The 21,916-nt window shown below is 37.6% G+C and overlaps 1 protein-coding gene across 1 annotated transcript; it reads left to right on the top strand.

The window, feature by feature from the left end:
• The first annotated feature begins 855 nt into the window (after nt 1-855).
• Nucleotides 856-21,890, top strand: zgc:77375 (uncharacterized protein LOC402927 homolog). Its single transcript, XM_051912699.1, has 8 exons — nt 856-1,174; nt 7,652-7,855; nt 9,989-10,101; nt 10,850-10,943; nt 14,027-14,060; nt 19,011-19,185; nt 20,117-20,305; nt 20,543-21,890. The coding sequence occupies exons 1-8, from the start codon at nt 1,076-1,078 to the stop codon at nt 20,937-20,939; spliced, it is 1,305 nt and encodes a 434-aa protein (XP_051768659.1). The 5' UTR covers nt 856-1,075; the 3' UTR covers nt 20,940-21,890.
• The last annotated feature ends 26 nt before the right edge of the window (nt 21,891-21,916 follow it).

The raw sequence follows: 21,916 nt of genomic DNA, 5'->3' as shown, positions 1-21,916 counted from the left end.
ATTTTGTTGACAAAAAATGGCATTTTTCAGGCTGCGCATACACAGTCATGGGAAAACCCCTTAACTGTTAAAAGGACAAGATAATACATTGGACATTTAAACAGATTTTTTATTATGAATATAGGACTGACCTGAAGGAAAATGCTAAATCTGAATGCAGGTAATAAACTCGCTCACTCGATCTCTTTCTCACAATACTCTTGTGTGCATCGCGTCTGACTGTTTCTATATAAACCGGAGCTTCTAACGGCCGCTACAGTGACGCGATGACTTTACCAATCAGCGATTGGCTCTTATTTAGAAGGCGGGACTTATTCCGCCATATTGCGCGTTGCACTTTCTCCCATTCATAATAATACGAGTGCACCTCAAGATTCTTTCTAACTATAAAGTCTTCTTTGAACAGCTGCACTTTTAAAGAGCGTCAAAAGAAACGTTCACATGTAGCAAATGGAAACAAGCAGATTAAAGCAAACTAAACCTTATCAACAGGATCATTACAAAAATCCTCATATTCATTTAAGAATCTGTCACATTTTTATTACTAGTTAAATAAAAAGATGCTAGTCAAAACCTCAAAAAATGCAGGAAAGTGAGCCTGAAAAATTTTGTTTATGGTTAAATATATTGACCAAACAAAATAAAAAACATGAGTATATACTCATTGGACATTGGTCACTAGTAGCCTGCTTTCACATCTGCCGCAGTAGTAAGCAGCCTTTGTTTCGTTTCATAATCACCATATTATTCCAATCAAGCTATTTAGTTACATGTAAACATTTATAGTCCTTCATTAATCTAATGTAATACAGCTTGAACGCCTCGGTCCGAACATCTGTTATCTACAAATGACGTCACTCTAGAACTTACGTCGCGTCGCGTCGTTCAGTGTGTGTGGATGGGGGTGTCGCATTCCCCCATTTGCCGGCAAGGAAGGATGTTTATTTCCTGAATCCTGACTCTCGAGTCTTTCGATTGATTCGGACCACCTCCTCTCTGTCGTCACATCACACCGCTACAAAAGCTTCATGGAGAAACTGGACGCAGTCGAAACCGGCCAGAAAAGCGGATCGAAATGAAGGCCTTCACCGCGCTGCTGAGGTCGTCGAGCGGCGTGTGTTCGCGGCATGTGCAGCGCGTCGCGGCGCTCGGGCGATGCGGAATGTGCAGTAAGGTAGTTGTACATTCCTACATCATGTGGTGTTCGCTGGATCTATTGTTAGTTATTGATTCTGTGTTTGTTTGTAGTCTATATCATTTCCCAATTGGTCTTGCTTATTAATGGCACTTCATACTATTGTTTTTTTTTTTTTTCATTTTCTGCACTAAATTCTCGTTTACTTTAATGCATGTGAATATTTCCTATCTTCTCCCTCCCACTTCATTTCTGGGGCTCCGAGTGTTTACTGGGGTTCGTGTTGTTTGTCAGCTGTAGAGTTATTGATCCATGAAGCTCATCCAGTCTGCAGTGCTTCAGATTCACTCAATCCGCATCCTCACATCTTCACAGGTCTTTTAAATCAGAGAAATGATATTTTGATTTGTTGATGTCGTTATTATACTGTAACTACAAGGTTGGTACAATTCATTTTTGTTGTTTTGAGCAACAGCAGGTTTTTTATTATACATTACAGATCATTTTCTGATTATGCAAAATATAATATTAATGGTCAGACTTTGTATTTGGTACTTAAGTCAAAAAATAATTACGTGCTTTTATTGTATTGTATTGTGAAACACTTATTGAGGTGGATATGGGCAAGGTTAGGACTGGTAATTATAGATGTCATTACAGAAATTAATTACAGCTGTTATTACATGCAGGTATTTTTTAAATACAAGTGCAGTGTGGAATGCGTGTACACAATAAGTACATTGAATCAAATGATTAAATTAGAGTACATGGTAGTTAAAGACACTTAATATAAAGTGGGACTAATATTAATTATCATTATTTTATTAATAATAATACCTAATGGTTTGTTATTGTTATTTATGCTGTTATATTTATGCAAACCACTGGTTTTCATGATAATTCCTTTATTTTTGATCGTATGTTATAGCATGTTTTATATCATTTTTAATACATATTGTCTACATTTAAGCTCTTTTAACAAATATTAGATGTAAAAATTAAACATTTCTGAGAACATATTTTAACATGCTAAGTATTTATATTCTGCATATTTTTGAATAAAATCATAACATTTTATGTAAGGCATCAGGCGTTTCCATCATGTGAAAAGACTGACGCGACACTCGTTTAGGCGACTCACATCACGCCCCTGTATGTTGATTTGCACAATACACAGCACAATAACGAATTTTTAGATAAAATAAAACGTACACAAACCTGTATTTTACTGAAGACATGCACCAATTTGACGGAGCTGCACTGCTCTCTCCTGAAGAGGGCGTATAAAACCTTCGATAAATAACTCAACCCCTGGGTTGTTACGTCTGACCCAGGATCTGGGTAACACAAAAACTACCCAAACACTGGGTTGTTACGTCTGACCCAGGATCAGGGTAACACAAAAACTACCCAAACACTGGGTTGTTACGTCTGACCCAGGATCAGGGTAACACAAAAACTACCCAAACACTGGGTTGTTACGTCTGACCCAGGATCAGGGTAACACAAAAACTACCCAAACACTGGGTTGTTACATCTGACCCAGGATCTGGGTAACACAAACACTGGGTTGTTACATCTGACCCAGGATCTGGGTAACACAAAAACTACCCAAACGCCGGGTTGTTACATCTGACCCAGGATCTGGGTAACACAAAAACTACCCAAACGCCGGGTTGTTACGTCTGACCCAGGATCAGGGTAACACAAAAACTACCCAAACGCTGGGTTGTTACGTCTGACCCAGGATCAGGGTAACACAAAAACTACCCAAACGCCGGGTTGTTACGTCTGACCCAGGATCAGGGTAACACAAAAACTACCCAAACGCCGGGTTGTTACGTCTGACCCAGGATCAGGGTAACACAAAAACTACCCAAACGCTGGGTTGTTACGTCTGACCCAGGATCAGGGTAACACAAAAACTACCCAAACGCCAGGTTGTTACGTCTGACCCAGGATCAGGGTAACACAAAAACTACCCAAACGCCGGGTTGTTACGTCTGACCCAGGATCAGGGTAACACAAAAACTACCCAAACGCCGGGTTGTTACGTCTGACCCAGGATCAGGGTAACACAAAAACTACCCAAACGCCTGGTTGTTACGTCTGACCCAGGATCAGGGTAACACAAAAACTACCCAAACGCCGGTTGTTACGTCTGACCCAGGATCAGGGTAACACAAAAACTACCCAAACGCCGGGTTGTTACGTCTGACCCAGGATCAGGGTAACACAAAAACTACCCAAACGCCGGGTTGTTACGTCTGACCCAGGATCAGGGTAACACAAAAACTACCCAAACGCCGGGTTGTTACGTCTGACCCAGGATCTGGGTAACACAAAAACTACCCAAACGCCGGGTTGTTACGTCTGACCCAGGATCTGGGTAACACAAAAACTACCCAAACGCCGGGTTGTTACGTCTGACCCAGGATCAGGGTAACACAAAAACTACCCAAACGCTGGGTTGTTACGTCTGACCCAGGATCAGGGTAACACAAAAACTACCCAAACGCCGGGTTGTTACGTCTGACCCAGGATCAGGGTAACACAAAAACTACCCAAACGCCGGGTTGTTACGTCTGACCCAGGATCAGGGTAACACAAAAACTACCCAAACGCCGGGTTGTTACGTCTGACCCAGGATCAGGGTAACACAAAAACTACCCAAACGCCGGGTTGTTACGTCTGACCCAGGATCTGGGTAACACAAAAACTACCCAAACGCCGGGTTGTTACGTCTGACCCAGGATCTGGGTAACACAAAAACTACCCAAACGCCGGGTTGTTACGTCTGACCCAGGATCAGGGTAACACAAAAACTACCCAAACGCCGGGTTGTTACGTCTGACCCAGGATCAGGGTAACACAAAAACTACCCAAACGCCGGGTTGTTACGTCTGACCCAGGATCAGGGTAACACAAAAACTACCCAAACGCCGGGTTGTTACGTCTGACCCAGGATCTGGGTAACACAAAAACTACCCAAACACTGGAAAAATAACCCCAAAAAAAAAGACTTGGGTAGAAAAAATAACCCAAGATTTGTTTAGAGTGCATGTATTTTGATCTTTGTTTTGTTGTTATTTTAGTTTTATAATAGTTTCATTCATATTTTGAATTAGCTTTTATTTTTTATATTTTTAGTTTTCATGTTAATTTTAGTTTTTTTTTTTTTTTTTTTTTTGTAATTTCAATATGTGCTTTTGTCATTGTATTAGTTTTTTTAGGTTAAATCTATTTTTAACTTCAGTTTTTTTTTTTTTTCTAGTGCATCAACTTAATCTTAATTCAGTTCATTGCCAAGGAAACATTTCTAATTTTCATTTAATTTGTTTTTCAATTACTATCTATATTTTATTTTATTCCAGCTTTATTTCAGTTAATATAAATGTTTTCATAGTTTTAGTTTTAGTTAACGATAATAACCCTGACATGAACGGCTGTTATAGGTTAATAATTATTCAAACAATACATTAAATTAGTTAGTTTACCTGTAATGAAGGTTGTTTGGTTCTTTTGTTCGAGACCCGTCAAAATTTAACATTATAATTGATCACCAGTGTCAAAATGATTATGGTTCTCTCTCTAATCTGACCGATTTGTATTTATGGCCAATAAACAGATCTGGATATAGTTGATATTATGTGTATAATACAATTTAATGACAGCAGATGCACTCAAAATTGCTGAAATTAAGCACATTTATATTTTAATCAAAATTCACCAGACATATTTTGAAAATGTAAGATGTTTGCACTAGAGTTGAATCAACGTGTGCATAATAGCTATCGCTTGAGACTTACACTAGATGCAAATACTGGAGAGATTCTCTGAACTCAGAGCTTCAGTGACCAGCAGTGAAGCAGTTAATCAGCATGTTTCTCAGTGAAGTTCACTTCTTTCAGACTGAAGCTGTCATTACTCAGCAGTTTGTCGATCGCTGACCTCACGATTCATTGCGCAGTGAAACCGAACCTCTTCCTCATACAGTGAAGCAGTGAAAAATGTCTCTAGTTATCTTCAGGGGGAGAAGCGTTATTGTGCTAATGAATATCATGTAGTTTCTGTGCTCCTGCTGTGCTCTGTTAGAAAGTCTTCTATCAGTGCAAGAACTGGAGTGGAATGATTGACATCAATGGATTTTCACAGAGAGAAACTCCCTGAGGGGAAGTGCAGCTGTTTTATTTGAGCAGAACGGCTGTAATCCTCAAGTGTACGCAGACAGAAAGCATGTTACGACAAAACAAGGGACAAATGTCCAGCAAGGGTCAAGTGTGACGCAGCATCCTCGTCTTCTGTGCGTAATCTAATCTTGGAATGAGGTTATGCATTGTGTATGCGACTTACTATATTATAAAACTGGATAATGTCTTCTTTATTCTATCTGTGTCTTTATTTCATGTTGCCAAAGCATCAATTTAAACATTCGGTAACACCAAACCCTAACCCTATAGTAAGAATATGTTTATATATATTTATTTGTGTAGTTACACTGTATCAAAATATAGTGTGAGCAAACGTTTTTCAAAACATTTCTCAATCTACCATCGTTACTTCCAGTAAGTTGTCTTATGGTGTTGTCATATTAGCGAAATATCAATTTAGTAGCGATTTATGAAGCAAATATTATACAGAAATCATTTTCAAACCAAGCAGCTTTCTGTTGGTCAGCATGGAAAGTTCGTATCACTTGAATTAGAGCTGCATGATTCACAATCACAGTGTTTTTGTTTAAGATAGAGATTCCCAGGATTCTGAACAGACAACTAAACAAAATGTGACCCTGGACCACAAAACCAGTCATAAGGGTCAATTTTTTGAAATTGAGATTTATATATCATCTGAAAGCTGGATAAATAAGCTTTCCATTGGTGTATGATTTGTTAGGATAAGATGGCCGAGATACAACTATTTGAAAATCTGGAATCTGAGGGTGCAAAAAAATCAAAATATTGAGAAAATCGCCTTTAAAGTTGTCCAAATGAAGTTCTTAGCAATGCATATCCACTCACAAAAATACATTTTTGACATATTTACAGTAGGAAATTTACAAAATATCTTCATGGAACATGATCTTCACTTATTATCCTAATGATTTTTGCCATAAAAGTAAAATTTATACATACAATGTATTGTTGGCTATTGCTACAAATATACCCGTGTGACTTATAACTGGTTTTGTAGTCCAAGGTCACAAATAACATGTCATTTAGAGGTTCTGACAAAATGTTAATTTTAAAAATATTTAATGAATTTGATGTTTTTTAAAAAATCGGTTTGAATGAATGATTCAATGACTCACTGCCGCTTTAAATAGAACATACTTATAGACTTCACTTGCTTCATTACTGGATGAATCAGTGTGTTTGAACGAAACTCTTGAATGAATGATTCAATGACTCACTCATAAAGACTTAACTTGTTTCATTGCTGGATGAATCAGTGTTTTTGAACGAAACACTTGAATGAATGATTCAATGACTCACTCATCAAGACTTAACTTGTTTCATTACTGGATGAATCAGCGTTTTTGAACAAATCTCTTGAATGAATGATTCAATGACTCACTCATCAAGACTTAACTTGTTTCATTACTGGATGAATCAGTGTTTTTGAACGAAACACTTGAATGAATGATTCAATGACTCACTCATAAAGACTTAACTTGTTTCATTGCTGGATGAATCAGTGTTTTTGAACGAAACACTTGAATGAATGATTCAATGACTCACTCATAAAGACTTCACTTGTTTTATTACTGAATGAATCAGCATTTTTGAACAAATGTTTTGATCCCTACCATAGATATCAGTGTTTATATCTGAGCTATAACCTTTTATCCCAGTCGAAAATATCGTAATTATGAGTTCTGAGCACATGAAGTGGGAAACTGGGAAATGTATCTAGATTAAGTTGATCAAGTTGCGACATTGGAAGAGGCGTGTTGATTCGAAACATGGTGGAAACACTGATCTATAATGTAAATAATATAATGTAATATATTTAAAATCTATATATAGAGATCAGTGAGTGTAAAGCAAGTCTATAGCAAATGGCATTATGTTATTTTTCTGTTTTGAATGCGTGACGTGTCGTAATAACGAATGCCTGACAGTTTTTATGGAAGTTTGCTTCCAACACGGAATAAAGGAAAGGTAATTGCAACTTTTTATCTCACAATTCTGACTTTTTTCTCAAGTTTATATTCTGAGAAATAAACGTACGAGAAAAAAAGTCAGAATTGTGAGATTAAAAAGTCACAGTTACATTTCTTATTTTTTTATTCTGTGCACTTGAAGGCAGCATAATATTGTATTTCAATTGGACTGAAACGATTGCTACACAATTGCTACTCACCTCGCTTTTCAGGTACATTGAGATTTACAGTAATGGCAGTTATGCAAATGTGTGCTTTATTTTCTTTAGGCATTGCAAAATATAATTTCTTATTTTTACTGTTTTTCATTGGGGGTTAATTTCAACTCTATTCTGTATCTGTCTCTCGAACAGCTGGAGCCGAGCTTTGGGTTGTTGTTCGACATCGATGGAGTCTTGGTGCGAGGGAAGACCCCCATCCCAGCGGCCAAGAGAGCTTTCCAGAAGCTGGTGGACGCAAAGGGACAGTTCGTGGTTCCGGTTGTCTTTGTCACAAATGCTGGCAACTGCTTGCGGCAGAAGAAGGCAGATCAGCTGTCTCACATACTGGGTGTTCCTGTGAGTTTTGTTCTCTCTTGTTCTCTTGATGAGATTTCTGGCATCTAGTTGGCTGCTAGACTCATGAAATGGGGCTTTTTGTATCTAATTCATTCAACATTAAAGGGGTCAGTTCATGAGAAATGAAAATAATCTTGAGCTTTCCACATACTGAAGCTTTATGTGCTGGGAAAATGTTCTTTCCCCGGTCCAAAAGATCACTTACCTTTACATTCACACTTCAGTGACCAAACGGATCACTGCGGCCGCTCTGCAGATCGAATCCCAACCATAGAAAACAGCAGCTGAAGTTTACTGTTAAAAATGTGCTTTGTAGCAGTTCAGCATGTTTCAGTGCTGATTGCTTTATCAATCTGTGACAATGTGATGCTGCTTTCTAAACGTTCTGTTATTGAAGGATATTTTACCCGCCAGCAGATCGACAAACATAATAAGTGTGGACCATAAGATAAAATATAAATGAGAAAAAAAATATGATATGACCCCTTTAGGGGTCAGTATGACCCCGTTTGAACTTTCATTATTTAAAAAAACATGGTTCCCTTCATCAGAGTGGCATAAGATTATGTATCTGTCTATACACACAAAAATCTGCGCTTGATTCGGTTGTTCAGAAGGTATGTAAAAAAAAAAAAAAGAGTATAAGTTAATTATTTTTTATTGAAATAATATGCAATTACAATCAAGTCTTGTCTTTATGTGGCGTTATTGCAAAAACAGGACGCTTCAAAAGGCCTAAACAACAAAATTATAAACTTTGACAAATATATATATATACATCACAAAAGCTGTTATAAGAGCAGTTAGCCACATCCAGAAAAATTTATGACTTAACTTGAGCAGTTGAACCCAACCCAGCGAACTAGTCCGTATCACAATGCATGATGGGTAATTACGTGCGTTGTGTGAAAAGCAGTAGCATTTGATTTGCGACTGCCTCTCAAGATGAATCTTGGGTTAACCCGGAGATGAAGACGACCTGAAATTTACAAGTTTAGCAAGCGTCTCAAAGACCAATGAGAGCACAGTTTACTCACACATGACTTTTGGGTTCAAATTTTGGTTTGTTGTGGTGAGAAATCGAGTCCCCCCAGGAATCGAGTGTCCTTTAGGACCCCGAGTGATCCCATTAATTCAGCGGACTTTTAATGGGTAGTATTTTTAGCGCTTGATTATAATTCCTGCAAAATCACGTTATGATTTATATTATTTAAAATGCGTTATAATGACCATTAATGTTTTAAATTACATGGTTCATATACAAGTATATAACTGAAGCTATAGGTTGTGAAATCAAGCATTTTTTAGTTAGCTTATGTATTAGCATAGCATACATCTACCCGATTAGCCTGCTAGCTTAGCTTATATTATATTAGGAGTGTTTTTTGCTTCCAATATCTGTTTCCAGTTTGTTTTATTATGCAGTGCATACGCATTCATTTTATATTTCAAGCATGTTGTTTGTGCACTTAATGTAATAAACATCATACAATAGTGAAATATGTTATAATTAACATATAATTAATCAACTTTTGATCAGGCATTACCGACTGGGTCCTAAAGGAGACCCGATTCATGGGAGGGGGGGACTCGATTTCTCACCACACCATTTCGAAATGTTGAAATGTAAAAAAAAAAGCAACATTAAAACAATTTTATCCCTGTTTTGCAACAAAGCAAACTGTATGCACACATTTGTCCTATTTTTAGATCATTGGTTTTGACATGTTTTTGTCTTGAACAGATTAAAAAGTAATGCAATGTTGGATATTCCAGTCCATTTACTGTCTGTTTCTTTAGTCAAAAACAAAAAACAGCTAAAATATAGAAAGAAAGGAATCGTCCATTTCATGCACTTTACCAAAACAATCTATTCACGGTCAAAAAAGTTTGTTTGACCTTCTTCGCGCACATTTCTGTGTCCACTTGACAACATAAATACATTATGTGCCCTCTAGAGGTGTGAAAGAAAATTACATAAACCCATCAATGGCTCCTACGCAAACGATCTACAGGTCTGAAAATGCCCTAAATGTATCATTTTCTTTTTTGGTCTGTACCAAAAGAACTACAAGTGTGAACTGTGTATAGATAATCACTACTGACCTGGATGATAATCTGTTTGATTTGCAGATCTCTCAAGACCAAGTCATGATGTCTCACAGCCCTTTGAGAATGTTCAAGAAATATCATGACAAGTATGTGCTGGTATCTGGACAAGGTCCTGTGCTCGACATTGCCAAAAAGTATCCTTCCATGTCCAGCGTCTTCAGTTTCTTCCTTGTATTTGTTTTTATTTTGATACTCCATGTCTGTCATGTTGTTAGCCATATTGCGATATGGCCTTGTGCGATTATTGAACTGCAGATCTAAGGGATCTGGTTGAGTTAGTTAGTTAGTAGTGTGTTGAAACTAGCAGTTATGGTAAGGGGCGGGACATTTCCCAAACACCAATCACAACACACTGCTCCAGCCGACCAATCAGAGCACAGTCAGAAGGAGGGGCTTCATAGAGACAGGAACTAAACAGAGCGTTACTGACAGACTGGGAAGAGAGGAGCTGAACAATGGAGAATATGAGGAAAATAATAAACATTCAAGCAGGAAAACCTGTTCTAGTAGAGCCCAAATCAACATCAAAGAACATAGTATTTAATTTAAAGTCCTCTTTGGCTCTGAGGTAAACAAATGAAACAACTCAAACCAAGATATTTTTATATAAAGCTTGAACTTGGATGTAAATGACTTCTCAGAGAAAGAGATTATGACAGTATCTCTTTGGCTTTCGCTGGCCTTTACTCCACCTCGATGGTGTCATTAGATGTGACAGTATTATGATGTGATAGTATTTACAAGCTTACTGTGAGGAATGGGATTATCATAATCCCTCAAATCTCTTGTTTTTGTGTTGAGGATTTTAATCATGAAAGCAATGATAATCACTTTTAGATGAATCCGTGAGACAGATGATGAGTTCTTAACTGTGTAAATCAGCGTGGGCTTCACAAACGTGGTCAGTATCGACATGCTGCGGGAGTCGTTCCCTCTGCTGGACATGGTGGATCACAACAGACGACCCAAACTACCGGTGAGCCTGGATATATTTTCATTAGTGGTTTCAAATGCCCCCTTCGAACTAAATGTGTAAATATTTGCTCTGACAACAATTTGCTGTGATTATAATTCATTACTAAATGAAGCAATGCATCATGAAATCTGAATCCGTAACAATTTGATTCAGTTTGATTTCATTTGATGCAATTTATAAATTAAAAAATGCTGAAGACATAAATTAATGTACAATTAATACTTTTAATTAGTGAGGATGCATTAAATTTAGCAGAAATGAGTTTTACAAAAATTAAAAAAAAAAAAAATTACCATTTACAATATATTCACATAGAAAGTTGTAATAAGTTGTAATAATATTTCACTGTTTTTACTGTATTTTTGATCAAATAAATGCAGCCTTGGTGAGCAGAAGAGACTTCTGTCAGAAACATTAAAAAATCTTAGTTATTCCAAACTTTGAACGGCGAGTTTATTAGTAATTGAAAAATTATAATACATTTTTTTAAAATTCCATAATCAATGATTTTTTTTGTATACTCAAGATTAGGGGAGGACAATATGACCAAAATCTTATATCATGATATGAGTCATTTTATTATACGATAATGATATGTCACAATATTTTTTATGATTTCAGTATCACAAAAAAACTAATACTGTCCTAACTAACATAAGTAAAACAAAAACAAACTCTCAAGCTCACTGAAGACAAGTGATTAAATACAAGCTAATTATAAGCTAATTATAAGTAATAGGACAAAACTACAATAGAGCAAAGACACAAATGAAATAGACCTACCTGAAAAACTTCAAGCACTAAATAAGAAATACTACATAAAAAGTAATTAAATGTACAAAAAAACTGCATAGTCTTCACTGTGTAAATTAAATATACATTTATTCTCATTAAAGTTACAAAAGTGATTCAGTCAAGAGCAGTGAGAGATTTTTCTGTCTTTTGTTGATTGATTATCATTAATAACACAGCAGGTTTATTAGGCTGCTGTCACTTTAAGAGCGAATGCACTGATCTAATATACTGATACATGCGTTTTCTCAACTGTTTACATTCACTTAAAGGATTAATTCACTTTAAATTGAAAATTACCCCAAGCTTTACTCACCCTCAAGCCATCCTAGGTGTATATTCTTTCTGATGAACACAATCGGAGATATATTAATAAATATCCTGATGCATCCGAGCTTTATAATGGCAGTGAACGGGACCAACGAGTATGAGCTGAAGAAAGTGCTTCCATCCACATCCATCCATCATAAACATACTCTGGGGGGTTAATAAAGACCTTCTGAAGAAAAATATCAATATTTAACAAGTTATAAAGTAAAATATCTAGCTTCTTACATAACTTACGTCACGTCAGTTAAGCTTTTTTCGTAAGGCGTAAAACGTAGTGTAAGCTTTTTGAACTGCGAGAGTTTTACACTTTCTTCGTAAGTTAAATACAGAAGACGGTCTGGTGGAAGCTAGATATTTTACTTCATAACTTGTTAAATATGGATATTTCCTTTACACAAATGCATCGCTTTGCTTCAGAAGGCCTTTATTAACTCCCCGGAGCCGTGTGGAGTACGTTTTGCTTTGGATGGATGCACTTTCTTGAGCTTTATACTAGAGATGCACCGATATATCGGCCGATAATCGGTATAGATCGTTTAAAAACAGCCGATAGTCAAGGCCGATATATCTTCTCAATCAAAAGAGGGCAGGAAAATGCACTGAATTTGTGCTTTGTGTAAAGAAAATGCTAAGAAACCAGTTTGATGTTCAATATTAAAAGTAATTATATGAATTAATAACATTCAGAAAGTTAAGAAATATTAATTTAATCTTCAGAATTTACTTAATGTGTGTTAATATTAATTTGAGTAATGTGTTTGTTTATAACTGATAGCAGTTACTCTGAAAAAAGTTGATGAAATGGAGAGAACAAAGTTTTTATTTGCATTTCTCTTAAAATATAATGATTAATTATTAATTATAATGAAATTATCATTAATTTAAAAGAAGGTATAAAAGGCAGAACCCCCAAACTATCGGTATCGTTATCGGTATCGACAGATATCACTCTGAATAATCGGCTATCGGTATCGGTGGAGAAATTTAGTATCTTTGCATCTCTACTTTATACTCGTTGGTCCCGTTCACTGCCATTATAAAGCTTGGATGCGTCAGGATATTTATTAATATAACTCTGATTATGTTCATCAGAAATAAGAAAGTCATATACACCTAGGATGGCTTGAGGGTGAGTAAAGCTTTAAAGTGAACTAATCCTTTAAGACATAACCAGCTGGGTTTATGAGGATACTCGCAAAGACGAATTAGGTGGGAAAAAGATCTCAGTTCAGTCCTCACACGCTCCACAAGCAGTGGCTTCATGTGCACACGTCTCAGCTGAGAAACAGTCTCTCAAAGTCAGACAGCGTGCTCATATACCGAAATGAGTTCTCTTTTGCTGATTATTGTGCTTTTAAATCACTTGCTTTTAAACCGCAAGTCTTATGATAAGCTTTTGTGATGACGCAGGATTCAAGCATAACCACGATAGTGAATGGCAAATAGACCAAAATTTCAAAAATTTCTGCTGGTTAATCATGTCTATTCAAGTTCCTACTGAAGATAATTGTGAATTAGAGCTTTATACTCTATTAATATACTTATATTATTCTTTAAATTACACTGACAAGCTAAACACGGCCAGGGCAGCCTAGGCTTTTTAATTTATTTTGTAGAGAGACTGCAGGTTTAAAACAGAGAACATTGTTAGGTCAGATTAGAAGAGGTGAAACATAAATGTTTTGTGAAGAGAACAGCCAGTGGCAATGACAAGGAGGATTTTATAGGACAAAACAAAACACAATCCACTTTTTTGTAAACCTGAAAGCAGATGACACTAAAGTCACAAATTTGCTGGCCTGTTTTTCGTACATGTGAATATGTATGAAGAATTTGAGATGGTTTGTACTTTTATAGTCTAATCCTCAAACCAAGTGAGTTGCTGGATAGTTTATGAAATCGCTCAGATGACATTTAATGGCAGATATGAAAGAAACCCGATACTGTCCTTGTTGTTTCAGTCTTCTCCTGTGGTGAACCTCCCCAGAGTCGAAGGTAAGACGTTTCTGAAGATAACTGGATAGTTGTGGGATTTGGAGCTTTACTGTGTTTCATGGCATCTCTGAGCCATAACCATGAATTCAACTTCAAAATCTCTTGTGTTAACATTTATGACTAGGTTAAAGGAATAGTTCATTTTCTTTGCTCCTGGAACAGAGGCTTTCAGGCTTCGAAAGGGACACAAACGCACCATAAAATAATCATAGAAGGTCCATATTCCAAGTCTTATGAATCTGAAGCAATATGATAGATTTGTTTGAGGAACAGACTTAAAGTCACCATGAAATTAAAATTAACAATGTAAATGTTTTTCATGGAATATTGCAGTTTATTATAAATCAGTGTTATTTTGAATTAGCTTTTAGATTTCATGTTAAATTAGTTTAATTTTTAGTATTTTCTTTATGTGCTTTTGTTATAAAAATGTTGCTATTTAGGTTTAATTTATTTTTATTTCAGTTTTAGTTTTTATTTATTTCCAGTTAATAATTTTAGTGCTTCAACTTAAACTTATTTCAGTTTATTGCCAAGGCAGCATATCTATTTTTTTGCGTATAAAGTATTTCAACGAATGTATTTTATTTTATTTCAGCATTATTTCAGTTTACAGAAATGTTTTTAATCATTTTAGTTATATTTACGATAATAACCCTGTTATGAATAACATCATTATTTAAATTCCCTCTGTAATCAATAATTTTATCCCTTAAATTATTTGATCACCAAAATGACATTTTTTTTTTTTCCTGTGAAAACAATTTCTTCATGCCTTAAAATAGCTTGAATGTAACTCTACACCCTTGACTCATTTAATATACGTGGATCAATGAATATGCTAATTAGCCCCGCCTCCACTCACTCGCACAAGCTCAGAGATCCACTCAGTCAACTTACTGAGGTAAACGCTGCACAATGGTATCGTTCTTTACAACGTCGGACACATAACGGTAATTAATATGATTAGCCTTTTACTTGACTATGTTATCAAACAGCTAATAATGTGTTGCTAATGTTACACAAACCATGTTTCCGTTCACCATCTCAGAGTCAGATAGCTGCTTTCTAACAATCAGTATCCTTACAAACGCTTTGAACAACTCAGAACGTCAGTGGAGAAAGGCATATAGTTCATCATAACATCGTAATATACAACATACACCTGCTATATTGCTAAATCTACACGATTTTTCATATCAACAGAAAAATATACCAGGATAACTTGGCTTCCCTCGAGACTATCCTGCTAGTTTGCTGTTAATGATATGCTAAAGCCTGCCGGCACATTAACGTGATTGGTTACAAGGTAGTTTGTGATGTCAGAAACACCAGCGATTTCAAACCACGTTTTTGTCTTTAGTTCACTGCAGTTTTAAATACTCAGCAATGGTGTTGACTTATGAATTTGCACATGGTTTGTCTTAAAGCATATTAAAAACACCACATAGACATATAAACAACATTAAACACTTGATTTTCACCACAGGGGGTCTTTAAAAAAAATTCATATGTCCCTGTATTCTTTAATCAAAAACATTAATGTCTCCTCCCCCTTTGTCAAACTCCAATGATCCAATCAGTTCCAATTGGAAGAAATGAAGTCCCGCCCTACTTTTTTTTCATTTGAGAAGCAGCTTCACTCAGATATGCACTGATCAGCCACAACATTATATGCCTAATGTGCTGTTGGAGCTCCGTGTACTGCCAAAACAGCGCCGACCCGTCGAGGTATGGACTCTTTGAGAGCCCCGAAGGTGTCATGTGGTCTCTGGCACCAAGACTTTAGCAGCAGATCCTTCGAGTCCTGTAGGCTGCGAGGTGGAGCCACCGTGGATCAACAGCTTGAACTTTTCATCATGTTCCTCAATGTGTGGCAGGGTGTGTGATCCTTCTGAAAGAGCCACTTCCACCAGTGGACAGGGGTCACTGTAGAAAAAAGAAAGCCAAAATGTCCCAGAAATGGCCGTTGACATCTTGCGCCAATGACATCTTTTTGAGCCGAAGTCTGCGCTGTAGTGATCCTGAGAAGGTCCCGCCCATACACCCGCAGACTCATTCGCAAGCACAGCTGTCAATCATGATGTTCCACACTGATTTTATAGCAACAAATAGTCTCGCGTAGACTGACATCAGAAGGTCTGGACTCCATCGCAGGTTTCATTGGCTAAGGACCGCCCAGAGTTCGTTTTGTTTAGTGTCATGTTTAGGGGCGTGAAAATGTAACGCTGATGTCCCTACAATAACAGACCGGTGTGTAAAACTATTGGACGTATTTTAAAGAGTATTTTAAAGAGAGCTCATGGGAACAGTTATAAACATGACGGCTTTCTTCTTCCATGAGGGGGTTTGGCCTCACAGCTTTCGCGTGTCTTAAGGCCACATGTCCACCAAAGTGTTTTTAGCCAGCTGAAAATGCTAGGCGCTCTGCTGAAAACGCCTAGCTGTGAGGGATTGAGAGCATTTCGGCAGCGCAGTGTTTTTTCAGTTGAGATGCTTTGCTTGCTATGATACAGAATATCCACGGAAATGTTACTAGTATTTCATTTCACAGATTCTATATAAAAAATGCTGATACAATGTAAAACATTTGCTCTGGCTCTTGTTTTAAATGATTTTGAACCATTATGCTTGTTGTTGTCATCTGTTGACGTTGTACAAGCAGAATGTGGCGGTTGGTCGGTGTTGTATTTGTCCCGCCCCTCCTCCACTCTGATTGGACAGCTGGGTACAAAGTGACAGTGATGAGCACTGCTTTTTACCGAAAGTTGAACATTCTTCAGCTCTCAGCGACCGGTAAAAAAACACCAAGCACTCAGCGTGAAATGGGCGCTCAGCGCCTTGTTACGGTCCTGGTGTTTTAAAAATGTGGCGTTCCCTTTGAAAACAATTGGAAAAATACGCTAACCTCGGAAAAAAAATGCTTTGGTGATCCTGATAAGAGCTCATGGGAACAGTTATAAACATGATGGCTTTCTTCTTCCATGAGGGGGTTTGGCCTCATGGTGGGTTTGTTTCCAGGGGGACCGTTAAACTCGTCTCCCGGAAATCCTGTAGAATTCAACCAATCAGATGACGACTTCAAACCTCCAGTGTTTCCAATTTTGTGTGCCATACGCATCAGACGTTCAGCCAACGATCTGTGACTTCTGAGACTGAAACTAGTTGACATGTAGTTGAAAAGTTACTTATAGTTAGTAGAATGTCTGAAAGTTTACCTGTCCATTTCAGCAAGAAACCATTCTGCAATTCCTTACACTAGGGGTGTGCAGTCATTCTCCTGGAGATGTCGGTTAAATCCCATGCCCTTTTCGAATGCTATTCAAAAGGTATGCCCTATGCTGGCGGTGGTAAAATATTAACTTTGACATATAAAGTAAGCCAATATGTTCAGCCAACGGTCCGTGACATCTGAGGCTGAGGCTAAACATCAAATAAGTAACTAAAACCAAACTTCTTAGAAAACGCTTGAACATACATGACAGAAACCGTTTTTGGGAAAAAATTATTTGAATTGTAATTTGATTGTTTATTTTGGCTCACATCCCATTCAATTACATGGAGAGGGTGTGGTTTTATGACCTATACTGCAGCCAGCCACCAGGGGGCGATGTAAATGCTTTGGCTTCACTTTTCAGGACTTGGTTCTGACAGCTTTCTGTCATGGGCAGCATTGAGTTTTCATCAATCTGAGCTACAGTAGCTCTTCTGTGTGATCAGACCAGATGGGTCTTGTGCATCAGTGAGCCTTGGCCATCCATGACCATGATGCCGGTTCATCGGTCGTCCTTCCTTGATCAGCCTTTGTTAGGTTTTGGAGATGCTTTGATCCAGTTGTCCAACCATCACTTGTTGGCCCTTGTCAAAGTCACACAGACTTAGACTTGCTGTCTAATATATCCCACCCCATGACCGGTGCCATTGTAACCATATAATCAATGTTATTCACTTCACCTGTCAGTGGTTTGAATGTTGTGGCTGATCATTGTACATCACAATAGTCAAGAAAAGACGAATGCAGTTTCCGGTTCATGCTGACTTCAAGTCAGTCTTCACTGACAGTCTTCCACATGAGAGTTTATGATTGTAGAAGTGTTCATCAACAATATTTTCTTTGAATATTTTTCACAAAACCCTTCTGAATTATTCACTAATCTGTCTGATCCAATTTTTTAAGTTTAAATCTACATGTTCACCAGAACAAAGACTTTATATATAGAAAGATGGTGCATTTGTATTATTATGAATGGGAGAAAGTGCAATGCGCAATATGGCGGAATAAGTCCCGCCTTCTAGAAAAGAGCCAATCGCCGCCTGGTAAAGTCATCCAGGTGGCGTTTCAAAGATGGCCGCCGAGTGAAATGACTTGTCTTAAAGGGACTTTGACCAGAAACTTAGTTATTATCCTAAACTACACTAGTGTTCACAAGTTTGGGGTCTTTAAAAGAAGTTAATACTTTTAGCAAAGATGCATTAAATTGATCAAAAGTGACAGTAAATACATTTATAATGTTACAAAAGATTCTATTTCAAATAAATGCTGTTCTTTTGAAACTTCTGTTCATCAAAGAATCCTGAAAAATCAAATATATGATGGTTTCCACAAAAATATGAAGCAGCACAACTGTTTTCAACATTGATAATAATCATAAATGTTTCTTGAGCAGTAAATCATCATATTAGAATGATTTCTGAAGAATCATGTGACGCTGAAGACTGGAGTGATGATGCTGAAAATACAGTTTACTATATATTCACATAGAGAACAGCTATTTTACATTTTAATAATATTTCAAATTTTAACTAACCTTTAACAATAGTGTATATGCACTTGAGATATATTAAGCTGGAACTTATATTATAAAAGAAAAATAAAATAATAGAGTGTAGTTTTTGTTTTGAAAGACACATGATGGCTTTAATTTTGCTTCTTTTCTCCTGTAATTGTAGCTGTAGTTCTGTTCGGGGAGCCCATTCGATGGGAAACAAACCTACAGCTCATCGTTGACGTCCTTCTCACCAATGGGAACCTGAGCAATGCCTACGAGAGCCATCACAACGCTCACCTGCCACTGCTGGCCTGTAACATGGACCTGATGTGGATGGCAGAGGCTCATTCACCGAGGTACAAAGATTAAACGCTGAATTATTAGGGGAAAACCATAACCATGAGTTTCATACTAACTCAACCAGGCTCCGCCCTTTTATTTTGCATATGCCTTGGGCGGGAATTATTTAAATCAGGAATATTGTGAAGAAAACTCAAGACTAAAATGGAGGCATTTCAGGGAGTTCAGAAACACTAACAATGATATACAGAATAACTCCTTCTGGAGGGTCTTTGTGACTTTGCACACTAAAGAGAGATGAACATGGAAAAAAAAAAAACAGAATAGGTGCTCTTTAAGGAGTTTTTAATTAACATAGTAGTAAATCGATGACCCTGAACCATTGAAGGGGACCTGTTATGCCCCTTTTCACAAGATGTAATATAAGTCTCTGGTGTCTCCAGAATGTGTCTGTGAAGTTTCAGCTCAAAATACCCCACAGATCATTTATTATAGCTTATCAAATTTGCCCCTATTTGGGTGTGAGCAAAAACACGACATTTTTGTGTGTGTCCATTTAAATGCAAATGAGCTGCTGCTCCCGCCCCCTTTCCAGAAGAGGGCGGAGCTTTAACAGCTCGCGCTTCGGTCGCTCAACAACAACAAAGCTGGAGAATCTCACGCAGCCAAAATGAGGATTGTCAGTAACGGTGTTCAGCCTTACATTGTTCAAACCGGAGTCGACACTGATGGAGAGACTCAGGAAGAAGTTACAACTTTTAGACGTTTCTGAATGGTTAGTGGATAAATTTATGTAGTTGCTGTGGAGTTGATTCAACTCATCCACTAGCGTGTGCCGTCATGTTAATCTTTTGCGCAAATCCAGCGTTAAACAGTGGGTGGATTTTTACCATTATAGGCTGGTTGTTTACACACACTGTGGACACACATCTGTGTTTTAAAAGTGGATTTTTTACCCTTTAATGAATTAAAATTTCCCATCAACAGATTCGGTCACGGCACTTTCATGGTATGTTTGGAGAGCATCTATAAGAAGATCACTGGCCAAGATCTGAAGTACGAGGCCCTCATGGGGAAGCCCAGTGAACTGACGTACCATTTTGCGGAGTACCTCATCAGAGAACAAGCTGCAGAGAGAGGCTGGAGGCAACCAATCAGATCCCTGTATGCTGTCGGGTGAGACACATGCTCATTATCGAGGACCAGCATGTTTTCTCAGTGCATGTGTGGTTTAACTTGTTATTTCTAGTCTCTCAGTAAGATTAAGCATCTTACGACGTTGAAAGGAAAACACTGTTGTGTTTTCAGATTAAAGTAGGCGTTACTCGTGCAAACATCATTCTCCTGATACAATAGATTTGGACATTTTAAAGAATTAATGAATTCTGTTGTTAATCCTCTAAATGCCATTAGGGACAACCTGATGACTGACATTTATGGTGCCAACCTCTACAATCGCTACCTCGAGGACCGGCTGGCCAGGAAGACCCGAGCAGTGGCGAATATGGTGACCGGAACAGGGACGCCCACCACCGTCCCTCAGGAGGAGGACATGGACAACGATTGGGAAAGTGAGCTCGCGTCGCCCTCCGCCACGTCCTGCAAGTCCATCCTGGTCTGCACAGGCGTCTACAACCCCCACATGGAGTTACCTAAAGATGCCAACCAGTGCATCAAAGAGACGGTCTTCCACGGGCACCGCGACTTCCGCTTCGACCCCGCTCTAGTCGAGCCGGAGAAAATCGTACAGGATGTGGATGCTGCTGTGGAACTCATCTTTGAGATGGAGAAGTTCGGGACGGCCGTTTAGTTACATCGATGTGATATCAAGAGTCTATATCGTTCAGCCTTTCCATTTTAGTATATGTTTTATGGAGAAACCCTCCACAAATAAGCACAACTGAGAAAACGGCAGCAATTATCTAAGATCTCATGGCATTTTAGTGTCACTGGGCAACATGATTTCCTTTTAACTGTAACGTGTTTGTGTCCCAGCAGTATTTCGTCTGAACAGATTCATGAAACGCACAGCTATAGACCGACGCCAGATGAATATTGTAAGTGTGAAGTTGTTTCAGAAGCACGATGTGGATCGAATCTGTGATCTTCTGGATTCTACACTTCTGCATCCCCAGATTGCAAGGTATGGAAGCTTGTTTCTGCCATGCAATAAAAAAAATTAAAAAGTCGATTGCGACTTTTTATCTCATAATTCTGAGAAAAAAGACAGAATTGTGAGATAAAAACCCACAATTACCTTTATTTTTATTCTGTGGTGTAAACAAGCTTCCATAGCAAGGGCTATCAGTCTGCCTGGTGTTATTTGTTTAAATATTAGACTACATTAGTACTTCTATCATTTCTCACAGTTCAGCATTGGTAAAATCATATTACAGTAACTCACTGTACTGTTTTATCATTATATGTACCAAAAATATGGTCTACCATTTTTGTAGAATTGTATGTGTAATGTTTCGTATTAATTCAACATGTTCCATATTGTTATCTCCATTGTGCCAGTTTTAGTAATTGTTACAAACTCCATTCTTTTTATATATGTTTGATTTGGTAAATGTTACATTGTAACATTCTGGTGAGATTTGCACTGAGACTTGTAGAAATGAAAAGCCATTTACTTGAATGTTTGTTTTTGAATTTTACCGGGAAAATAGTGCAAAGGTTTGCACCTCCAATATAGAGTTCAACTGTTCAAAACTAATATGATACTTTCTGGTAGTACAATAAAGTTTGACAAATAGTTGCCATTGTTGTCGCTTGTAAATACAT

Source organism: Ctenopharyngodon idella, chromosome 11 (assembly GCF_019924925.1).
Source record: "Ctenopharyngodon idella isolate HZGC_01 chromosome 11, HZGC01, whole genome shotgun sequence".
NCBI classification, from domain to species: Eukaryota; Metazoa; Chordata; class Actinopteri; order Cypriniformes; family Xenocyprididae; genus Ctenopharyngodon; species Ctenopharyngodon idella.
The sequence above is the reverse complement of the archived record's forward strand: the minus strand, read 5'-3'. Positions and strand labels throughout refer to the sequence as shown.

What these genes read in the sequence shown, in the direction of transcription:
- zgc:77375 (XM_051912699.1), top strand. Translation starts at nt 1,076, where the DNA reads ATGAAGGCCTTCACCGCGCTGCTGAGGTCGTCGAGCGGCGTGTGTTCG. An exon ending in GATGCGGAATGTGCAGTAAG is followed by an intron (nt 1,175 to 7,651) that starts GTAGTTGTACAT and finishes TCTCTCGAACAG; the next exon opens with CTGGAGCCGAGCTTTGGGTT. An exon ending in GTGCTCGACATTGCCAAAAA is followed by an intron (nt 10,102 to 10,849) that starts GTATCCTTCCAT and finishes TGTGTAAATCAG; the next exon opens with CGTGGGCTTCACAAACGTGG.